The sequence below is a fragment of the Centruroides sculpturatus genome, unplaced genomic scaffold, assembly GCF_000671375.1.
Source record: "Centruroides sculpturatus isolate CEXI.00-Female unplaced genomic scaffold, Cexi_2.0 scaffold48, whole genome shotgun sequence".
Taxonomy (NCBI): Eukaryota; Metazoa; Arthropoda; class Arachnida; order Scorpiones; family Buthidae; genus Centruroides; species Centruroides sculpturatus.
This window is the reverse complement of record NW_019384294.1, coordinates 743,152-762,867: the sequence shown is the minus strand read 5'-3', so window position 1 is coordinate 762,867 and position 19,716 is coordinate 743,152. Positions and strand designations below refer to the sequence as shown.

Genomic DNA, 19,716 nt, shown 5'->3' with positions numbered 1-19,716 from the left:
ATTTATTTTTCTTATTAAAAAATAATATAGACATTTAAAAAAAAATAGAAATTAATTATAAAATATTCATAATAAATAAAAATAAAATATTTAATTTAACTACAAAACACGAAGACTTAGTATAATAGTTAATAATAATATTAAAAATGTTAATTAAAATAATCATCATTAATAATATGATTAATTAATGTCATGGTTATTTAATAACTACTTCTAACGATGTATTAATTTAAAAATTATAATTTTAAAAGTAAAAAAAATAAACAAAATTAATAACAAAATAATAATAATTTATAACAGCAGATGGCGCTACAAAATTGTACCTTATAACTTAATCAAAATTCGTTATTAAAATAAATATTAATTTGAATTTTTAGTCTTAATTTAACATTTAAATTCTAAATATTTCAATATATTACGTACTTTATGAATTAAATGTAAATATTTCTTGTAATTTCACGTGTCAAAAATCTATAAAATTTAGTTATAATTTCGACCATTAGATGGCGAAACGTATCGGAAAATACATATTTAAAAAATTAAATATAGTCTTTTAATTTAAAAATATATATACAGCAGTATATTTTATGGAATAAAATTATTTGTAAAATATTTAATAAAATTTATTATAGATTTTAATGTATTTTAAAAACGACATAATTAAAATAAATAAACGGTTTAATTTATAAATTTTATTAATTAAAAAATAAATAGAAATAAAATTATTAAATTACAAAAAAAAGTTAAATTTAAGATATTTTTGAATCAGACTTCTTTAGAAAATTTATTAAAATAAACTGGAAATATGATAAAAATGATATAATCAATCAAAGGATGTTGGATAAAATTCATGAGTGCATTATCCTGAATAAGATAATTCGAAATTATAGATTAAGCTTTTGTGTTTGGTTGTTATTAAATCGTGAAAGTTAATTTAATTTGACAGCTTCTTTTATTTGGAAGAATTTCAAATCTTTTGATTATGAATCTAAATATAATAATTTAATTAATTGTATATCGAGTAACGACACGGGAATTAAATTTTGATAGATGAAAATTTTTATTTTTATAATATTTTTAATAAAACAATAAAATTTATTTAATTACGAATTATTGATGTAATAGATATTACTATTAATATAACTTTAAATGTCATTAAAATTCGTTTGAAATGATTAATTCTTGTAAAAGTTTTGATATATTTTTACAAAGGAATGGAATTATATTTCACTGACTTTCAAGTAGATTCTAAGCTTAAAATTTTATTTAAAATAATTAGTGAAATAATCAAATGATGATGAAAAAAATAATTAAGAATAAATGTAGTAGTAGTAGTAGTAGTAGTAGGAAGAAAAAGTAATGATAAATAATGTAAAGAAAAAGTAGAAAGTAAGTAATAAAATAAATAGAGAAGGAAGATGATAATGAAATTAATGGAATAAAATAAAAATGATAACAAAATAAAAAGTAGAAAGTAGTAAAACAAAGAAGAAAACTAAAAGGAAAAACAGGTAATAGGAAACAGTAGACGAGGAATACAATAAATAAAAAGTATATAATAAAAAATCTAATTTAAAATAGGAAAAGATGATAAACAAGAAAAAAAAAGCCAATAGTAATTGGAAGAGCACGAAAAATTTGGAAAAAATAAATAAAATAAAAGGCAATAATTACGAACAAATCAGTAAGGAAGAGATTATTCATGGAACAAAAGAAACTGAAAAACAATAATTTCAGAGAAGAAGAGAAGGATAACAAAGAGTGAGAAGCTGGAAATGAAGAAGATAAAGGAAAACGTATAAATGATTAAAAGTGGAAGAAAAGGAAGTGACAAAAGAGATGAAGAAGATTCAGATGATAAACAGATAAAAAAAATTGAAAAGATAACAAGAAATCACAATTTAAAGTAATAAAAAGTTTGCTAAGATAGATAATAATGATGAATAAATATAAAACAATAAAAAGGAATAAAAAAATCTCAGGAAAAAAATTTAAAGATAAAATAGGAGTAAAAAAAGCAAACAGAAGAAAGAAAAACCGTTTAACCAATGGATTTCCAGGGTATGTGCCCCATATATCTTTTAGAATTCAACATTGGCTCGTAAAGCTTGTGAAAATTTTTGGAAACCAAGTTTTGTCCACTTCTAGTGTTTCTGAAATATTTTTGGAAGCTACATTTATAATAGTTTTTGTTTTTACTGATATTTTTTATATATTATAGAGATTTCAGATCATATTTCACTTATTGAAGTATAAAGTTTTGATTTTTTTTGCTAGATATCTTTCTATCATACCGACATTCCAGTTCGATTTTATTCAATACAATTTATATTTAATTTAAATATTTAATTTTAATTATACGTGATACGTTGCTTAAAAATTGAAAATTTTAAAAAATATTTTAAGTGTATATATAGTTATTTTTTCAATTTGAAACATGATTTTATACAAAAACTGTGATTTAAGATTTTCAATCTCTAAGGTCTCTTTTAACCAAGTCATCCCAATAGAACACGTCAAGCATAAAGGACTGTGACTAGTTTATCTGGAAGGCATGTCCTTCACAAGCAATAGTAGTTCCTATTATATTTTTCTTTCTCTAGTATGTTATTCTATACATATAAATTCAGAAAATATCAAGATCTTCTTCTAACCACAACAAAGAGTAAGAGAAAGTGAATAATTTTATAAAGAAAATATAGCTTTGTGTATTGTTAAAGTAAATTTAACTTGGTGGATAGTAGATAGAAAAGAATCATTTAAAGAATTGTTTTTAACACTTTACACACCTCATTAACATCATATCTCAAGTAGCCAGTTTCTCGTCTCAAAATTCTAAACCAAGGAAAAGAAAAACTTTTTATCGATAAATTTTGAAAAGATAAGATTTTCTTTATCAAAATCTGGAGATTTTATTTTGTTAACAAAGTTAAAATATCTTTATTGAACGATAGCCTTTAAGGACACGAAACATCCATCAGTTTAAAATTGTATACTTCTAGTAAAATTCTTCAAAGTTAAGCAAAAATATCCGTCAAAATCTGATACTTTCTTATTTTTTTTATTATCAAAATAGTAGTATCGGTTATTTTTAAGTTATATAATATAAAAGATATAAATATATCAATGGCCATTATACGAGCTTATATCTTTAGTATAGGTTACTGTAGTGGCCTATACTATATCGTATACTTACATCTATAATTCAATTCAAATTTATTAGATAATGTGTTATTTGCCTTTAACTGTAAGTATAACCTATACTTACCGGTATATCATAACCTATAGTATATCTTGATATATTATATAATATCTTTATAATTATATTATAGGATTTATATAGAGAATTTAACATAATCATTGCTACTATTCTCATATGACAATTTATGATAATAATGTTTATACAGTCAAACCGCTGAACAAAGGCCAGTTTCATGCCCATGTCAATGGCAGTTGTTTACAGTTATTTTATGCCTCTGTTTGAGTGTCCGTTATTAGAAGGTGGCCGTTTTCGTAGATTCGACTGTATAAATTAATTTCTTTAAACAAATATAATATTTAAATGTGAAAAGAGTTAGTATATAAATAAATAAAATTCTAAACTTGTAAATTCCGGAAAAATATAGAGTTCGTATATATTAAAAATTAAAAATTATTCATTATATTCAGTAAATATTTATAATTTTACTTTAATGTTTGTTTATAATATATCAAAAGAAGTTATTTACTAACTCGTAAGAATTGATTTTAAAAACACATAATAATATTTTATAAAATTAATTTACGTGTTAGAAATTTTAAATTAAGAGGAATTATAAATTAATTAATATTTAATAACAGCAATAATAATAATAAAGAAAAGAGATTATAAGATTCATAAATTATTACTGGAATTAACTAATTAATTTTAAAATATGCACGAAGGATATTTATATTATTAATTAATTAATTTTTTAAAGTAATTTTAATATTAAAATTTTTATGTTTTTCAATTAAATGTTAGTGTCTTTTTTTATATTATTTTATTGATTTTTATTGCCAGGGTAATAAACAATTTTACTATCAGTTGAGCGTGTTTATTCTAGTTGAAGTTATTATTTTTCTTTAGTAATTCTGTAGAAGTAATATATATACACACGTTCAATTTATGTTATATCCTTTTTTATTATTGAAAAAATAATAAAAATAATTTTTCATCGAAGGTTTTTTTTTTAATTTCCTTTATGAAAGCGTTATGTATGTAAAATAATAAATTATACTTTAAAATTACGTTTATGTAGACTGAAATATTTTAAAGTTTCATAAATTTAATTTTTAAGAGCTTATTTATGAAGTTACTATCTGCTATAACAGATGGCAGCATCAGAATAAATGTGATAAAATGTATTAAATTTATAAATTAATTAAAATTATTTTTATTAGTGTATAATTTTAATGATTTTTATATCTAATTTAATTATAAATTTTTATTGATTATTTAATAAAGGATGTAAAATATATTTTTGGTAGCTAAATTAAAATAATTGGTAATGAAAATCTTAATTTTATTAATTATAAATTTTAAATGTTTAAAAATAAATGTAAAACGATAAATTGAAATATTAAAAAAAGTGACGATGTTTTATATTTAAACACAAGTATAAAGCGATACAATATTATTAATTCGTTAAAAATGAAATATTGAATCCATGCTGCTGCTGTGTTACTTCATGATTTATTGTTCACTTTTATCCAAGGCGTCGAATTTATCGTTCCTGAAATGGGTTTCGAAAACGAATCCACCATTCTGACTCATCATCATCATCCTCAGTATTATTGAAAGAGTCATTTGTTTTTTAAATCAAATTACCCTTGTTATCTGTTCTGAACATGCTAAGAACATTCTGAAAATCTAACATTGCACTAAAGTATAACAGAATAGAGAGAAAGAGATTGATTTTTTTTACTTCTAAACCCAGCTGGATCTTTTATAATTTCTTTCAATGGATTTCATTTTTAGAATTGTCTTCTAAAATAAAGTCTCAATCTTCTTCCTGATGCAAACGACCAATAAAATTACTTTATTGCTTCCCTTTTTACTCGGTTTTTAGAATTATTATCATCATTTTTTTTCCTTGTTAAATTTTCTTTTGAATTAATTTTTTTATAGAATTTGTGAAAATTTTAAAATTAAATATAAGAAACAGTTTGATATTTGTATTGAATCTGTTTTTGTTAATTAAACTTTGTTAAGTTAACTATTTTTTAAAATTCTAGATAATTTATTTTTCTACAATTGAATTGCTTCATTTATATAATTTATCAATTTCTATAAAGTTTCAATTTCACGTAATTTCTACTATCGATAATGTCAATTTCAATATTACTTTCATTTTCACTTCATTCATAATAACAATGACAAAAATCTTTTCAATTTCAGTTCATTCATATCTTTTAACGTTAAATCTAGAATTCTAGATAAAAAAACAAACTAATTAAAGCTCGTAATTTTTTTAAACGAAAAATCGTTCAAAATATAATAGAATTTAGAATTTATAATCAAGTAAAATAAGTAAAATGTTTTACAAAGTTCAGATATGTTTTTCTAAATTATTTAAAATAAGATAATATCAAAAATGGAAAAAAGATTATTTGAAAGGGTAGAACGAAAGGAAAAAAAATGAAGCAAACCTTCACCAAATTCAAGAAAAATGGAATTGAGGTTTGCTTGCATCGAAGTTAATAAGATTTCCAAGTTCTTTACAAAATAAGATAGAGATAAGTTTTCTAGAATGAAGAAAAGTATCGATAACAAAAAAAATGTATATTATTTTTTAAAAGTTGAACGAAATAAGATATTTCTTAATGTAAAAATAATATCAAAACGTAGATAAATTTATTATTTCAATTATTTAGCAATACAGTTTAATAATAAACACAATTCCAAAGTAAAGATCTTATTGAAGAGGAGAAAATTTAAAAAAAACCGTAAAGTCATTTCTCTACAATTTAAAGAAAGTAAAAGTTTATTTTCTTAGAACTATTCTGTTCGTATTTATGTAAATATTAACACGGTTTATATATATATTTTTCTTCGAATTCAAAAACTTTAGATTGTTATTTGGATTTGGTTAGAATTTCGAATTGAATACTGGAAAAGTAACCGCGATAAACATAGAAGTAACTTTCATTTCAAAAAGGAAAGAAACTGTATGATATTTGCAGAATCTATTGAACTTTCTTCGATACAATGAGACTTTTGTAAGTCTCATTCGAGTTCTCTAAAAATAAAAAGAAGTTCGATCACAGTGAGTTGGCTTTAGGAGGAGGAATACATTGATTACGTATAGCATACGATAAATGAATGAAAGTTAAATATAAAGGGGATTTACAAACTAAAAAGTTGTTAAAGTTCTTATTTATAAAACTCAAAATTTATATTTATAAAAACCAAATATAAAAGTTAAAATATTTATTTTATAATTTATATATAAACTGATATATTGATTTATCCTGTTTTATCACTATTTATTTCTAAAAAAATTAATTCCTTTTAAACATGGCATTTTTGAATTTTAATTCCATGAATGAATTTTAAAATTCCATTTTAAAAAAGATATTTTAATTTCTTTTGCAGAAATACAGTATTGGTTTTTATTGATGAAGTTCTTATCTAAAAATACATAGAATCTAAGATATTGAAATGGCTTTTTCAATGTAAACAAAATTATAAAATTCTTTGTTATAGATCTATTTTAGTATTTTCATATTCAAGAACGTTGAACAAACTCTCAAGATACTATTGATAATATATGATATTTTTTATCCAGAAAGCTTGCTACTTTAATTTTCTCCATGATAACCTTATAATGTAGTAAATAGATAACCGACATTTAAAAATTATTGCCTTTTAGTATATATTTACTCCTATACTCCTACATAATAAAAAAATATAACTAGTTTTTTCATACTATTCTATATATATTCTATTCAAAATATATTAAAATACCCATTCTATCAAATATAATTTTAATATATTTTTAATTATAAAAATACCATATAGATTTATTATCGTATAAATATTATAAAAAGCTCATTAATTAAATAACGTTTTTATGAAGTTTTAATATTATTTTGGTAATGTTTATTTTTTTAAGGTTATCAACGTGGAAAACAGGAAACCAAAAGTCAAATGCTCGGTTTTACGAATAAAGTAAAAAAGAAAATGGTGGACTTAGGGAAATTGTAACGATAATTTATATTGGAAAAGCAATCAATTTTTCTGGAAGTGGTTGAATTTGGACAGATTTCAGAATGGCGAGAATGGGAAAACGTCCAGAAATTTTCTACGATGGAAAGCAGCTGATGACAGGGAATTGGTTCCGGAATACATTTACCAAAATAAGAAAGAAGAGAGATAAACGATGATCTTCACATTATTACCTTATTAGTCTGCAAATCCTATTTATTTAATAGGAAGAGGAAAAAAAGAAAAGAAAAATAAACCATATATTTTTCAAGTTAAATAAAATTTTAAAATATTTCTATAATATATAATACATTCAAAAATACGCATAAATCGTTTATAAAACGCGATTATAACTTTAAATAAATATATTTTACCGCAGTTTGACTTTACCAATGATTCTCTCAATTTATCATATATGAGTTAAAGAGAAATTAAACGTCTTTTGAATACTCACTCCATTTTTATTTTAGGAAATATTTAGTTAATTTTATATAACATAATAAAATATATTGCTAGCTTTATATGGTGAGAATGTCAAGTTTTGATTGTTTATTTTGATAATTTATGATAATTAATAATATAATTTGTCTCAATCAAAATTCTTAAACTGGCAAATTATTGTGACATCATCACAATGCCGAGTTGTAATTTTTAATTATATTTTAATTTTAAAAAAATCACGTAACTTCCGGTCGAAACAGGAAATTATTACGTATTTCTGACCACTAATCTTTCCATATCTGGTCTCGATTTTCATATTTTTAAGTATTTTCTCGAGATTAACAAAAGACAGACAGACAAACAGATGAACGACAGTGAAAATGTATAGGCCTTCAATTTAAAAATTGCATTTCAATAAAATTATTTATAGCAAATATGTATATTAAATTTTNAATATTATATAAAGTACATTTTAATAATTTAATAAATATTATATTAAACTGGAAAAAAAAGTGAAAAAAAATTTTAAATATAATGTAATATTAAAGAAAATAAATAAATAAATAATTTAATAAAAATTCACAAGCAGATTACAAGTCTAGAGAACTTTTTTTTCCCTGATAAATTTTTTAAAGGTAATACGCGTTTAATCACAACTTTAGAACATTTATTATTATAATTTTCGATTATTAAACAGTGATGATAAATTTAAAAGTACGAAGTGTTAAGGATATTAAGAATTGATCTCATAAAATCTTATCTTAAATTTGTTATAAAAAATTCATAATTCTAGAATTATGGTAATACTTTAGGGAATTTTATTGCTGTGTGTGTGTGTGTTTTTTTTCCTTTCTACTTTTTTGACATTTTAAAACTAATTAGCATAAATTATACGTGTTAATAGTTTTTGAACTTTTTTGAAAGGTGACAGAGATTAAAAGAGAAAAATTACTTCTGACACCGTTTTTTTCCAACCTCCCAAATGTCCCTATTTGAATAGAATAACGTCTTTTACTTTATAGGAGTAAACAGATAGGAATAAGGAAAAAATGGAAAGTAAAAAAAAATCAATTCTAGAAAAAAAAAATAAATTTTTCTCCCCTCTCAGTATGAATTTTTTATCTTATTTCTACGAATCTTGATGTATTTCTGATGGAAAGTTAGTCCGAGTGTCCTAAAACCACTTTTCTGGTGTAGTCAAGCCAAAAATTTGTGTTCCCATATTTTTTTCTATACAAGTGGGAAGAAAGAAAAAAAAGGCGCTTTTTTCTGCTATGTATCTAGTAGTTATGGTATACATTGAATAGAAAATAGACCAATTTCTCTTGGCAGTCAGATTCGTGTTTTGTGACATATCTTTTAAAGGCTTTTCGTCGGGTCTAAAATTCATTTCCCATTTATCCACTAGATGGCAATGCATTTATATGTCCTACATTCATAAATGTTTGGGATAACATCTATAAAAATTATGGAACAAAAATTCGTATATTTTTTCCCCTGTGTAAATTCTATACAAGTGGAGAGAAGGGAGAAGCAACGTTTTTCCAAGGAGCAAACATCCTAGTAAAGTAAATATAAAGAATTTATTGGAGAATGATGACAAAATGGGTTTATAAATTATTTATCTTCAACCAATCAACAAAAAGTAACAACTGAAAGATACGTTTTGTTTGGTAATAGTAGTTTATGTGAAAACAAACAATGTTCAGATACACATGGATCCATTGTACTTTAATTGTTTAGAGGAGGAGTTTCGAGATTTATACAAATAATATTGAGTAAAATTATATCAATTTTACTATAAAATTTTGTTTTTTTAAGGTTTAAAATAGCTTCTTCGTGTACTTGTATCGCTACTTGTTTAAACATAACAACAGAGATTTCTCGGATAAATATAACAATTTAAAGAAAAATTTAGTTATTTGTAGGAAAATATTATAAATATATTATAATGTTCTCTTTAACTTGATTTTAATATAATAATGACAATGATTTGTTTACAGAAAAGGGAGTTTTGTAATAAAAGAAAGAATAATTTAAGTATATGTTGACAATGTGTAAAATTACTGATTTTGATACTTTTGGATAAACAAATATTGATAAAGGAAATTTAAACAGAATGAAAAATGATTTGATTAGATAAACGACTCAGTAAATTCTTTCACTTTTGGATAATGTAAGAAGAACAAAGATAAATTTTTTATTTTTTAAACGAATATAATTAAAATAATTAACATTATAATTATAAAAAGTCATTTGAAATAAATTTAATAAATGCTTTAAAATATTTTTAAGTTAAAATTTTAATTATTTTAAGCTTTAATTATTTTTAAAAATGTTATTTAACACCTAGCTAATTGGATAAGTAAGAGCATGTGTCAGATATTACTTACAATATTAATTTTTTTAAATTAAAATCTAGAGAAAAGAATAATTTAGAAAATTAAATAAAAAATAATAATAATTTTTAAATAATATTTTTGTTATATATAACAGAAATTGAATAATTAATTTGTAATTTTTTAGTTGCATAATTTATAGTTTATATATATAATAATTTAGCTTATGATTTATTGTATAGTTTATAGCCATTGTTGCCCAGTAGAATTAATACAGAGTCTAATATATAACATATGGTATGTATAATAGAGTTATAGATTTATGGAAAGGTTAATAAATGTCATGCAAAATATATAAAAAGTTGCGTGTAGTATAAAAAAATATAAAAGGATAAATTCCATATTTATTTACTAAAAGTAATATTATTTATGAATTTCCGTACTTTTTAAAATTAATATTAAAAATTTAGGGAAATTACAGAAATCTTTCGAAGTAAAATTACTTTAATAGTGTGCTTTTAAGGATAAACCAATACTGGGCTGCAATTTTAAATCATATTTTTAATTTATTTAAAATATATGCTCTGGATTTTAGTAGTGTCTTGTCCCTGTATATCACACTTTTCCTATTAACAATAGAGTCATGCCTCATCTATGTAACTCTGTTCTGAGAAAAATTTTTGAATTGAAATAACATGACTTTCGATATAGTTAATAACTACGTATAGTTAATCGGGCCTCCTGACTTAAGCTTTCCATATCTGGTCTCAACTTTCATCTAGAATTAAGAAAGGACAGGCAAACAGTGGGAATGTATAGGTCTACAATTTGAAAATTGCAGTTCAATTAATAAATAAGATTTGTATGTTAAAAATCTGTTTATATTTTAAAATATTAAAGTTAAAAGTGTAAAATTTATATAAAAAACACTCAAATACTTTTAAAATTAAGTAAAATAACATGTAACGGATTAAAAAAAGACTAGCCATGTTCACGAATTTTCTTAATTTATATGATTTTAAACACAGGAAATTTAAAATTTAGGAAAATTACAGGAATAAAAATAAGGAATTAGAGAATAAGAATATAAACGAATAAACTAGAGAAGGAAAAAAAACGAAATTCTAAATTAAAAAGCTTAAATAAAATTTAAATTACTGAAATTTCTAAAAAATTGGGATGTTTAAGAAATAGAAATTCGGTTCGTTAATTTATAAAATAAAATTATATTTCCTCAGAAGCTTAATACAAATGGATAAGGAAGATTAAGGATGCTACTATTTACAAGTTTAACTAACTAAAAGTTGAAAAAGTAATTAGAAAAGTTTTCTTAAATATATTTTTAACGTAAAATAAAAATTTGTTATATATATATATTTTTTTTACTAATTAGCTTTGAATAACAGATAAATCAATACATTTTTAAAGGCACAGTACAAGTATGTAATTAATCTGATAATAGTTTGAATTATTGAATTTTTAATATTAAACATATTTGTAAATATAAATACAGAATTTTATATATATTTCTGAGATTAAGATATTATAATAAGATAAAAAAATAAATATTATCCCAAGATAAGCAGGTGAAAACAAATTACCTTAAAGTCTGACTGATGTAACAAACGAGAAATTTTACTCATATTATTCTATTTTAAGAAGTATTAAAATTAATTTACTTAGGAAATTATATCACTATTATTTTATAAAAGTTTATATACAACCACTTGAAGTAGACTGATTATACTATAAAATATTTTTCTAATTGATAAAACCGCAATAAATTTAAAAAAATATCTTAAAATTAAAATAATATAGTAAAAAAATAATCAAAGAATTTGAATTATCAGAAGTTATTTTTAGAATCTAAGTGACAGAATATTTATTTTTTACATTATCTGAAAGAGGAGTAATCGAATTGTGACAGTTTTTACCAATTAAAAACCTATAAAATGTTATTGTTTTTAATGATCAATAATTAATTTCTGTTTTTCTCTTAGATAAGCAAAGATTTTTAAATTAAATTATTTATACCATTCGACATATATATAAGTAATTTTGCATAATGATGGTAAACATCAAGTAATAGACTTACATACAGTAAATAGACTTTTCTTCTTGATCTCTTGCGAGGTAGTAGGAATGAAACATGCTTTTTTTTTTAAATTTTTTTTAAATGATAAAAATATTTTAGGATTTTATAAAATTTTATAAAGTTAATATATCAATCTGATTATATATATGTGTCAAATTCGACTTTCTATCTCTTCTTAAAATGCCGTAGAATTTTGATGAATCAGCTAAATTCTGCGGCTATATCAATTGGTCTATCGTATATTAAAAGATTAAAAGCAGAGAGAAAAAATATACTTAAATTTCTGGATCAGATTATTATGATTAATGTAGTAATGAAGAACTTAGGATTATAAATTTTTCACTGAAAAAAAAAATAACTTGAATTTTGGAAAAGAAAAGTAGGAAGAAAAAGGATTTAAAATCATTATTCCATCTATTTATTTAATTACGTTTTAATGGAATTTAATTTATTAATTTTTTTTCTCGTAGAAGAAAGTAATGTGAGTTTTATTGTATAATAAAATTGTTGATGGAATTGAAGATGAAATCGATATTGTTAGAAATTTTTGTACCTTATTATATTAAATGAAAGCTAGATTTATTATAACAGGGAAAAAATCAGCATCTTATTTTATGAACAAATAAATAAGATCTTATTTATTTCCTTATTTTAAGAAGCGTGAAACAAAAAATGACAATAAAAAAAGGATCATCTTTTTCTTTCTCTCTCTCTCTCTTCTATTTTTATATACGAAAAATTGATTATTTAAAAAAATGAATTCTTATGCATATTTACTGAAAATTTTCATATTAATTATATTACTAAAGGAATTTTTAAATTCCTGAATTAAAAAAATAATAAGAACTAAGAGCGAGTGAGTATATAAATGAATTTAATAAACGTTTTAGACAAGATATGTCCTTCTACTTTGTTTATTAAACACCATGAACTATAAGGCATACTGCATTTCTATAAAACACATGATTAGCACTTAAACATATCCTAGAAGGGCGACTTTTTCACTATTTTTTTAATATTTTTTTTACTATAAATGTGTCTTCGACATGATTTAGCGATGTTCATAAAGTTTATGGATGAGATCGAAACGTAAAAATGAATGTGAACGCTTTTTTCACTAAAAGAAAGCACCATGGAGCAATTTTCTCCGGATTTTAAGCTGAGATATATCTTTCTTGATTTCATAAATAACTTTGTAATAACAGTAAATTTGTTATATTAAACTGGAAAAAAAGAAGGAGAATTAAATAAAATGAAATGTAAATTTTTCTTTTCACTTATATCATTTGTTTATACTCACATATATATACATATATCTATGTATGTATGTATATATATATATATAAATTGTTTTGGTTAGTCAGAGCTCAGTACATAAACCAATTTATTTTCATTATAATAGTTATTTTTCTTTGGGGGAATGAAATGTTTTCTTGTTTGATTCAGAGTCGGTTTTCAGATTTACATAAAAGCCCATCTTATTTTCGTAAAGTTGGTAACATTTTGAACTCCAAAGTCTGTCGACATAAAAGTAAATCCCAACTTAACATTCCGAAGACATCCGCTAGAATGGTATATAAACAACATTCTTAACGTCATTGTGAATGTTTTCTGGATACAACAGAATTCTTCTATCACGAATGATGGCCTCGCATAGGAACACATACGTCAATAACGTCGAGTCCTATAGTAGGTTGATCCCTTTTTTTGCGTTAGATTGTATGCATTTCACAATAGCTGGGACAGTTCTCACCATTAGTCTCTAATAACCCTACGATTCTATAGGGTTTGTTAGGTGATAAGGTAATCTGAAGCTTGCAACATTAGTAAAACCACAAATTTCAAATAACTCGATGCGACAGGACATGGACTTGTACTTTTACCTGCAAGTAAATTATAACGTAATTAAAATATAAATTTTAAATTAATATATTATATTTATAAAGATGATAAAATAATATTTTAAGTATCTGTTTTATGTTTCTTCGTTTATTAGAAGAGCAGAAAACATCATTTCAGCAAAATTCATAGAATGATAAATGGCATAAATACCTGGCTTACTATCGATTTTTGGTTAACTTAGATTGTGGAACGTAGGAAATCTGGGACAGAAAGGTTTTTCCTGATATAGTTTATATAATTATATCAACACAATAATGAAAGAAATTCATTCTATCATACATATTTAATAAAAGATGACGTTAATACAATTCCCCTTTTTTATTTTTATATCAGCGTGTTTAATGTTTAATTACTCTAGTAATTATACAATAATTTATTGTATTTAATGTAAGATAATAAAAAAAATAAGAATTCAAGTTAAGGAAGCACTAACGAGTTGAAATTCCTTGGATTTAAATTCGAGAAAATTTCTATTGTTATCACCTAATTGGAACTTGTATACTATAAAAAAAAGAAGATAAAACTTTACGTTATTTCGGTTTAGATTTTTAGATATTTTTTCCCTATTTTGAGGTTTTACAAAAATAAAATTTTGGAATAATTCCTTTATTTTTTTATTTTTTTCATTTAAGATGCGTTAATCCTAAGCCTGCTACATGTAATTATTTTAATTGTTTTCTGATAAACATAAATAGAATTTGAAATATTTTGAACAGGTTTACATAGATAACAACATATTTAATTAATATATACAATGATAGTGATAATGAATCGCTCTTTAAAACAAGAAAATACAAATTAACATCCCGTTTATCTTCATTATTCCTGATATACGGTACAGTGTTATAATTAAGTAAGTGGTTAAGATATGTAACTTTAAGAGCTTGTATATGAAATGAAATATGTTTAGAGAGAGAAATAAATTTCTAATCAATTTAATTTAGAAGTTAATTTTTCTTTTTAAATTTCGATTCAATTTTTAGCTACGTTTAACAAGTCTAGATGAGAAAATTAACGATTAAAAATTTGTATTACTAGTGAATAAAACGTAGAAAAAAAAGAAAAATTAGCCAATGTTCGTTTCGAAAACATTTAAACTCATCGTAAAGATTAGAAGAGGCAACTCTATAATTATATATTGACAATCAGATTTAGTAGATGTAAAATAACAATTTTCTAAAGGAGAAAAAAGAGAAAGTGTTCGGACTAATGTATTAATCAATGTAATTAATAACAAAAAGATAAGTATTATCGGCTACGGAAATGTTTTTAAAACTTCGATAACAAAATATGATATTCAATGAGGAACAAACCTGAGATACAATTTTATAAAATTGACATTAATGGCTCCTGTTCATTTTGTTTATGAACCTAGTAAATGCATTTGAATTTGGACGCTTGTTGCGATTAATTTAGATATATTAAAAACTGTAAAATTTCATTTAGAATAAAATTACATAAAAAATGTAATTATATTTATTATTATTTTTTTAAATTTAAAATATAAAATGATTATATTTAAAGTTGTAAAAAACATGCAAATTATAAAATTCACAGCTAGAAATATCGTTAAATTTGAATATATTTTAATAAATTTAAATAAATTAAATATATAAACTTCTGTTGAATTCAGACATAAAATTTATATTTGGCTTAATCCAGAAATATATATTGTATAAATATTTTAAATTATATACAAAAATATTAAAAATTTTATAGTAAAACGAGTGTAAAAAAAGAAAACATACTTTTAGAATGAGATTTTTGAATGATTTTGTTTGTTTCTACATTTATCATTTAAAATTTATTTATCATTTCCTTTTACATGATATTTATAATTAAACATTTTGTTTTATATTTGTCAAAATAGAGAATAATTTATGAATTTTCGAGAGGTTTTTTTTCCTCATGTTTCTGTAAAACAGTATTTTGATTCATATGCCACTTATCTGTTACGTAGCTCGATTATTTATGGCATAATATAAAATATATACGTTGTAGGTGTATACAAAGTAGAATAAATCTGAATATATACTGTATATAATCTATACATTGTTATACTTTGATATAAATATATACTTATTTTATTCAGACATTTATGACATGGTTATAAATAGAGACATTAACATATAAGTGCAAATAATATAATGTAATTATCATGTGATATAAACTCAAATATAATTAATTTGATACGGCTACGTTTACGCTGTTATAAATGTCAAATAATAATGTATATCTCCAGTATTATTAGTGTACAGATCATATTTCTGTACGTCTACAACAAATCTTTGAACTGTCAATAAAGTATAGAGACAATGACATAAAAAATGAAAGTAAAATAATATAAAACGTAAAAATAAATGAAAACAAGTATTATTTTATGTAAAGAACATTGATATCTATTCATGTACAAGATGAAATTTCAACACACTTATGAGGAATCATTTTTTCTGAATATATTTCTCTTTGATATGTATGATAAGAAAATTTTTTGTATTCTGTTTTCAGGCAGTTGTAGAAGGGGAAAAAAACTATGCACTACCCATATGAATGATGAGCACAAGTTCAAATATAAATAAATTTTGCAAATATCCGAAGGAAGTTGTAGTAGTAGCGATCTGAAAATGTAATAAGAAATGAATTTTTGTTTTCTTACTTAAACTCCCGAAGAAAAATAAAATTTAATAAAAAGTTTCTTTAGTTTTTAAATATTTGTTTTTAATACATTATTTGATAAGAAAATATATAGGCCTATAAAAAAAACTACTTAAATTTAAAGTTCTTAACTTAAAATTATAGGTATATAAATATATTAAGTTGTTATTGACATGAGTTTTTTGTGGATAAATAATTATTTGATGGAAATTAATAAATAACATTTTAATCTGTTTATTTAATTTAATATGTAAAATTTTATACTTTTTTTTTCATTTATCGTAGAAATGGACGATGTTAAATGAGAGAAATATAAAAGGGCAAAGCAGTAATTTTCTATTATTATAAACTTGAATAATTTTATATTAGTGATATAAACATTTTATTTTATATATGCTTATAATAATTTAATATTAATTTTTGATATAGAAAAAAATATTTTCTTAATTTTATTGGTGTTGCCCCTAGTAAATAGCCCTTTTCCTATGAGCAGAGTTGCATATAGAAAAGTTAACCATCCATAAAGTAATACAAAGTTGAAACTAAGGTTTACGCGTTATAAATTTAATATTTGTAATTAAACTATAATTTATATAATTGAAAATATCCTATAATAAACATTATTGAAGGGAGAAAATAACATTAAAATAATATAAAGACCAGGAAATAATAAATTTCATTCTTAATTATCTGAATGGTCTGTTCAAAATCATATTTATATCACTTGTTGGATGATGAAAATTATTTAAAATTAAATATTCTTAATATAAACGTAAACATGTGTATTTTTAATGACGATTTTCTGTATTTTAATTAGTTTTGTTAAAGGAAACCTATATAACATCTTAGATAATAAACGTGGAAAATTAATTTCGCTGTAAAGTCATAATATTTGCAAATTACTGCTTTATCAATAATTTTAAGATAAGATTAATAATAAACAAACACAATAACTCATCAAAACTGTGAGAAATCACTTTTGTGAATGCATTCAACAGACAAACTGTAAATGAGGAGAAGTGGAGAGAAGTTAATAGAAATTCTGTACTGACTATGTTGTTGTCCTCGTTGTCCTTTTCTTGACTTTTCTGGTAAGGGGACTCTGTCCTCAAGAGCAGAAGCATCTTCTGATGATCGATATTTTCCGTCTACAATAGAAGTGTAGGTAATGTGTTTGAGTGTTCCTCCTTGAAATTCTATCTGATTTCTCAATTGATTAGTAATATTTATTTTTAGCTTTAATAATAAAACTTTATCAGGAATAAACATTATTAATTCTAACAGCATGCAACTTAATACTAAATTAATCTAAGCATCATTGTTCTAGATACAATAATAATTATCGAATTTCTAACATAAAGTACATCATTAAAGAATAAAGCAACCGTGAAGTGACGTTTAGTAATAATTATACATATAATAACTACATTGTTATCTGAATATTATATTTAAAATATAATATTCACAACAGTTTATTTGTTTAATTACATTTAAAACTTTTTTATAGAAAAGTTAAGAGATTTTAAATTTTTCTATACGTTATCATTTTACCTTAAAGCAGTAATTCTTACAAAAAAATAGTCAATATTTAAGGATTATTAACTTAATTAGAAGCAATAAATTGAGTATATATTTTTGGTTTTTTTTTCTAAATTAATTTAAAAATATTTGGCAATTAACAAATTAAAATACTTAAAAATATCGATGCTAACTTTGAAAATTTTTCTTCTTTCAAACATTGTTTTGGCTATTACACCGTTTAAATAAGATAATTCATGATATAATTTCGGAAGAAAACATCAAAGAATTCTCTTATGAATATTAATGATAATTCTTCAAATAATTACTTTTTCTTGAAAAATTTTCAAAGCAATTAAAACTATTTGAATGAGATAATTGCTTATAGAGTTACGGACTCGAGGAAAAAAAAATGTTGAATTGAAATTTCTATATCCGAAGACATTTTGGAAACTATCCGAATTTATAATGTCGAAAATAGTGGGTCTTTTAGTTTTGTTATGTATGAAATCTGTTTAAAATTCTACTTTCCATAATTTTTTATGTAAGTAGCTTTCTTTAAAGAATATATTTCCATATATATTTCGAACTGAAGTATCACACTCAGCTGAAAGTGTCAACGTTTAAAAATGCGCTATTTAGAACAGGTAAGATCTAAGTAATCGAACTAGAGAGAGACAAAAGAGGAATATATATATATATATATAACCTTGCGTATAAAATATAATTTTTATAAATTTAATTAGATTATTTTAATAATAAATCTGTCATATTTATCAAGGAAATAAGATATTAATATCGTTACCGATTTTGAAATTCAGATAACATTTTTAAAGGCTATCAATATTTTCAAATGGTGTTTATGTTACAAAATGATTTGTATTCACAAGAAAACAAGCTTTTTGCTATCTGCGAATCAAATTTTTTACTACTTTATATTTCTGATCACGTAGAAAAAGAAAATAGCAGGAAAGTGAATGAACAGTTACAAATGTAAAGTAAAACTTATCAGCATATAAAAAAAGCATTTTAATTTTTTTCTCTAGTTCTTCTGAAAGGAAAAACGGAGAAGCTATTATATAATTTTATAAAAAAAATTAATAAAGTTGTGTATTGATTACTATTTAAAATTTTAAGTGGAGAAGACAGAATTACTTTAAGGATAAGGTTATGTTCTTTCGGTTCATCAACATACTAAAGTATACAGACAAAGATAAATGTTAACATCTCTTGTTAAAGAAAAGTTTAATTTAAGATTTGATAAGTTCAACGAAATATTCGAGTAGAAAACTCAAATATAAAAAGTCAATTATTATGATAGAAGTGTCCTGACAGCATCAAGGAGCTACCAATTGATCCAATCATTATTGCCAAGAACACTCTTGTTGAAACGTAATTAAAACATTAACAAACTTATGATTGACGTATTTTTAAACCTCACTCTTATTAAAATCTTATCGTGAAACCAATAATGACATTTATAACTTCTTAAGTTATAAATAGAATTTGATAAAAGTCAACGTTTAAAAATGCGCTAT

The 19,716-nt window shown here is 22.7% G+C and overlaps 1 protein-coding gene and 1 long non-coding RNA gene across 4 annotated transcripts in view; one reads left to right on the top strand and one right to left on the bottom strand.

The window, feature by feature from the left end:
* Positions 1-9,759: 9,759 nt before the first annotated feature.
* LOC111619746 overlaps positions 9,760-19,716 on the top strand; it is a 31,292-nt gene continuing 21,335 nt past the window's right edge. The window contains exon 1 of the long non-coding RNA XR_002755815.1: positions 9,760-9,845. This is a non-coding gene — a long non-coding RNA (uncharacterized LOC111619746). The remainder of the gene's footprint in view (positions 9,846-19,716) is intronic.
* The window catches only part of LOC111619556 (lachesin-like), a 122,699-nt gene continuing 116,447 nt past the window's right edge, over positions 13,465-19,716 (bottom strand). For 2 of the 3 annotated variants that reach the window (XM_023361339.1, XM_023361477.1), the window contains exon 10: positions 17,532-17,808. In XM_023361339.1, the coding sequence (XP_023217107.1) occupies positions 17,618-17,808 (191 nt within the window). In that variant the 3' untranslated portion in view covers positions 17,532-17,617. Of the gene's footprint in view, positions 13,987-17,531; positions 17,809-19,716 lie in introns of those variants that run through there. The other variant, XM_023361405.1, reaches the window with a different exon arrangement.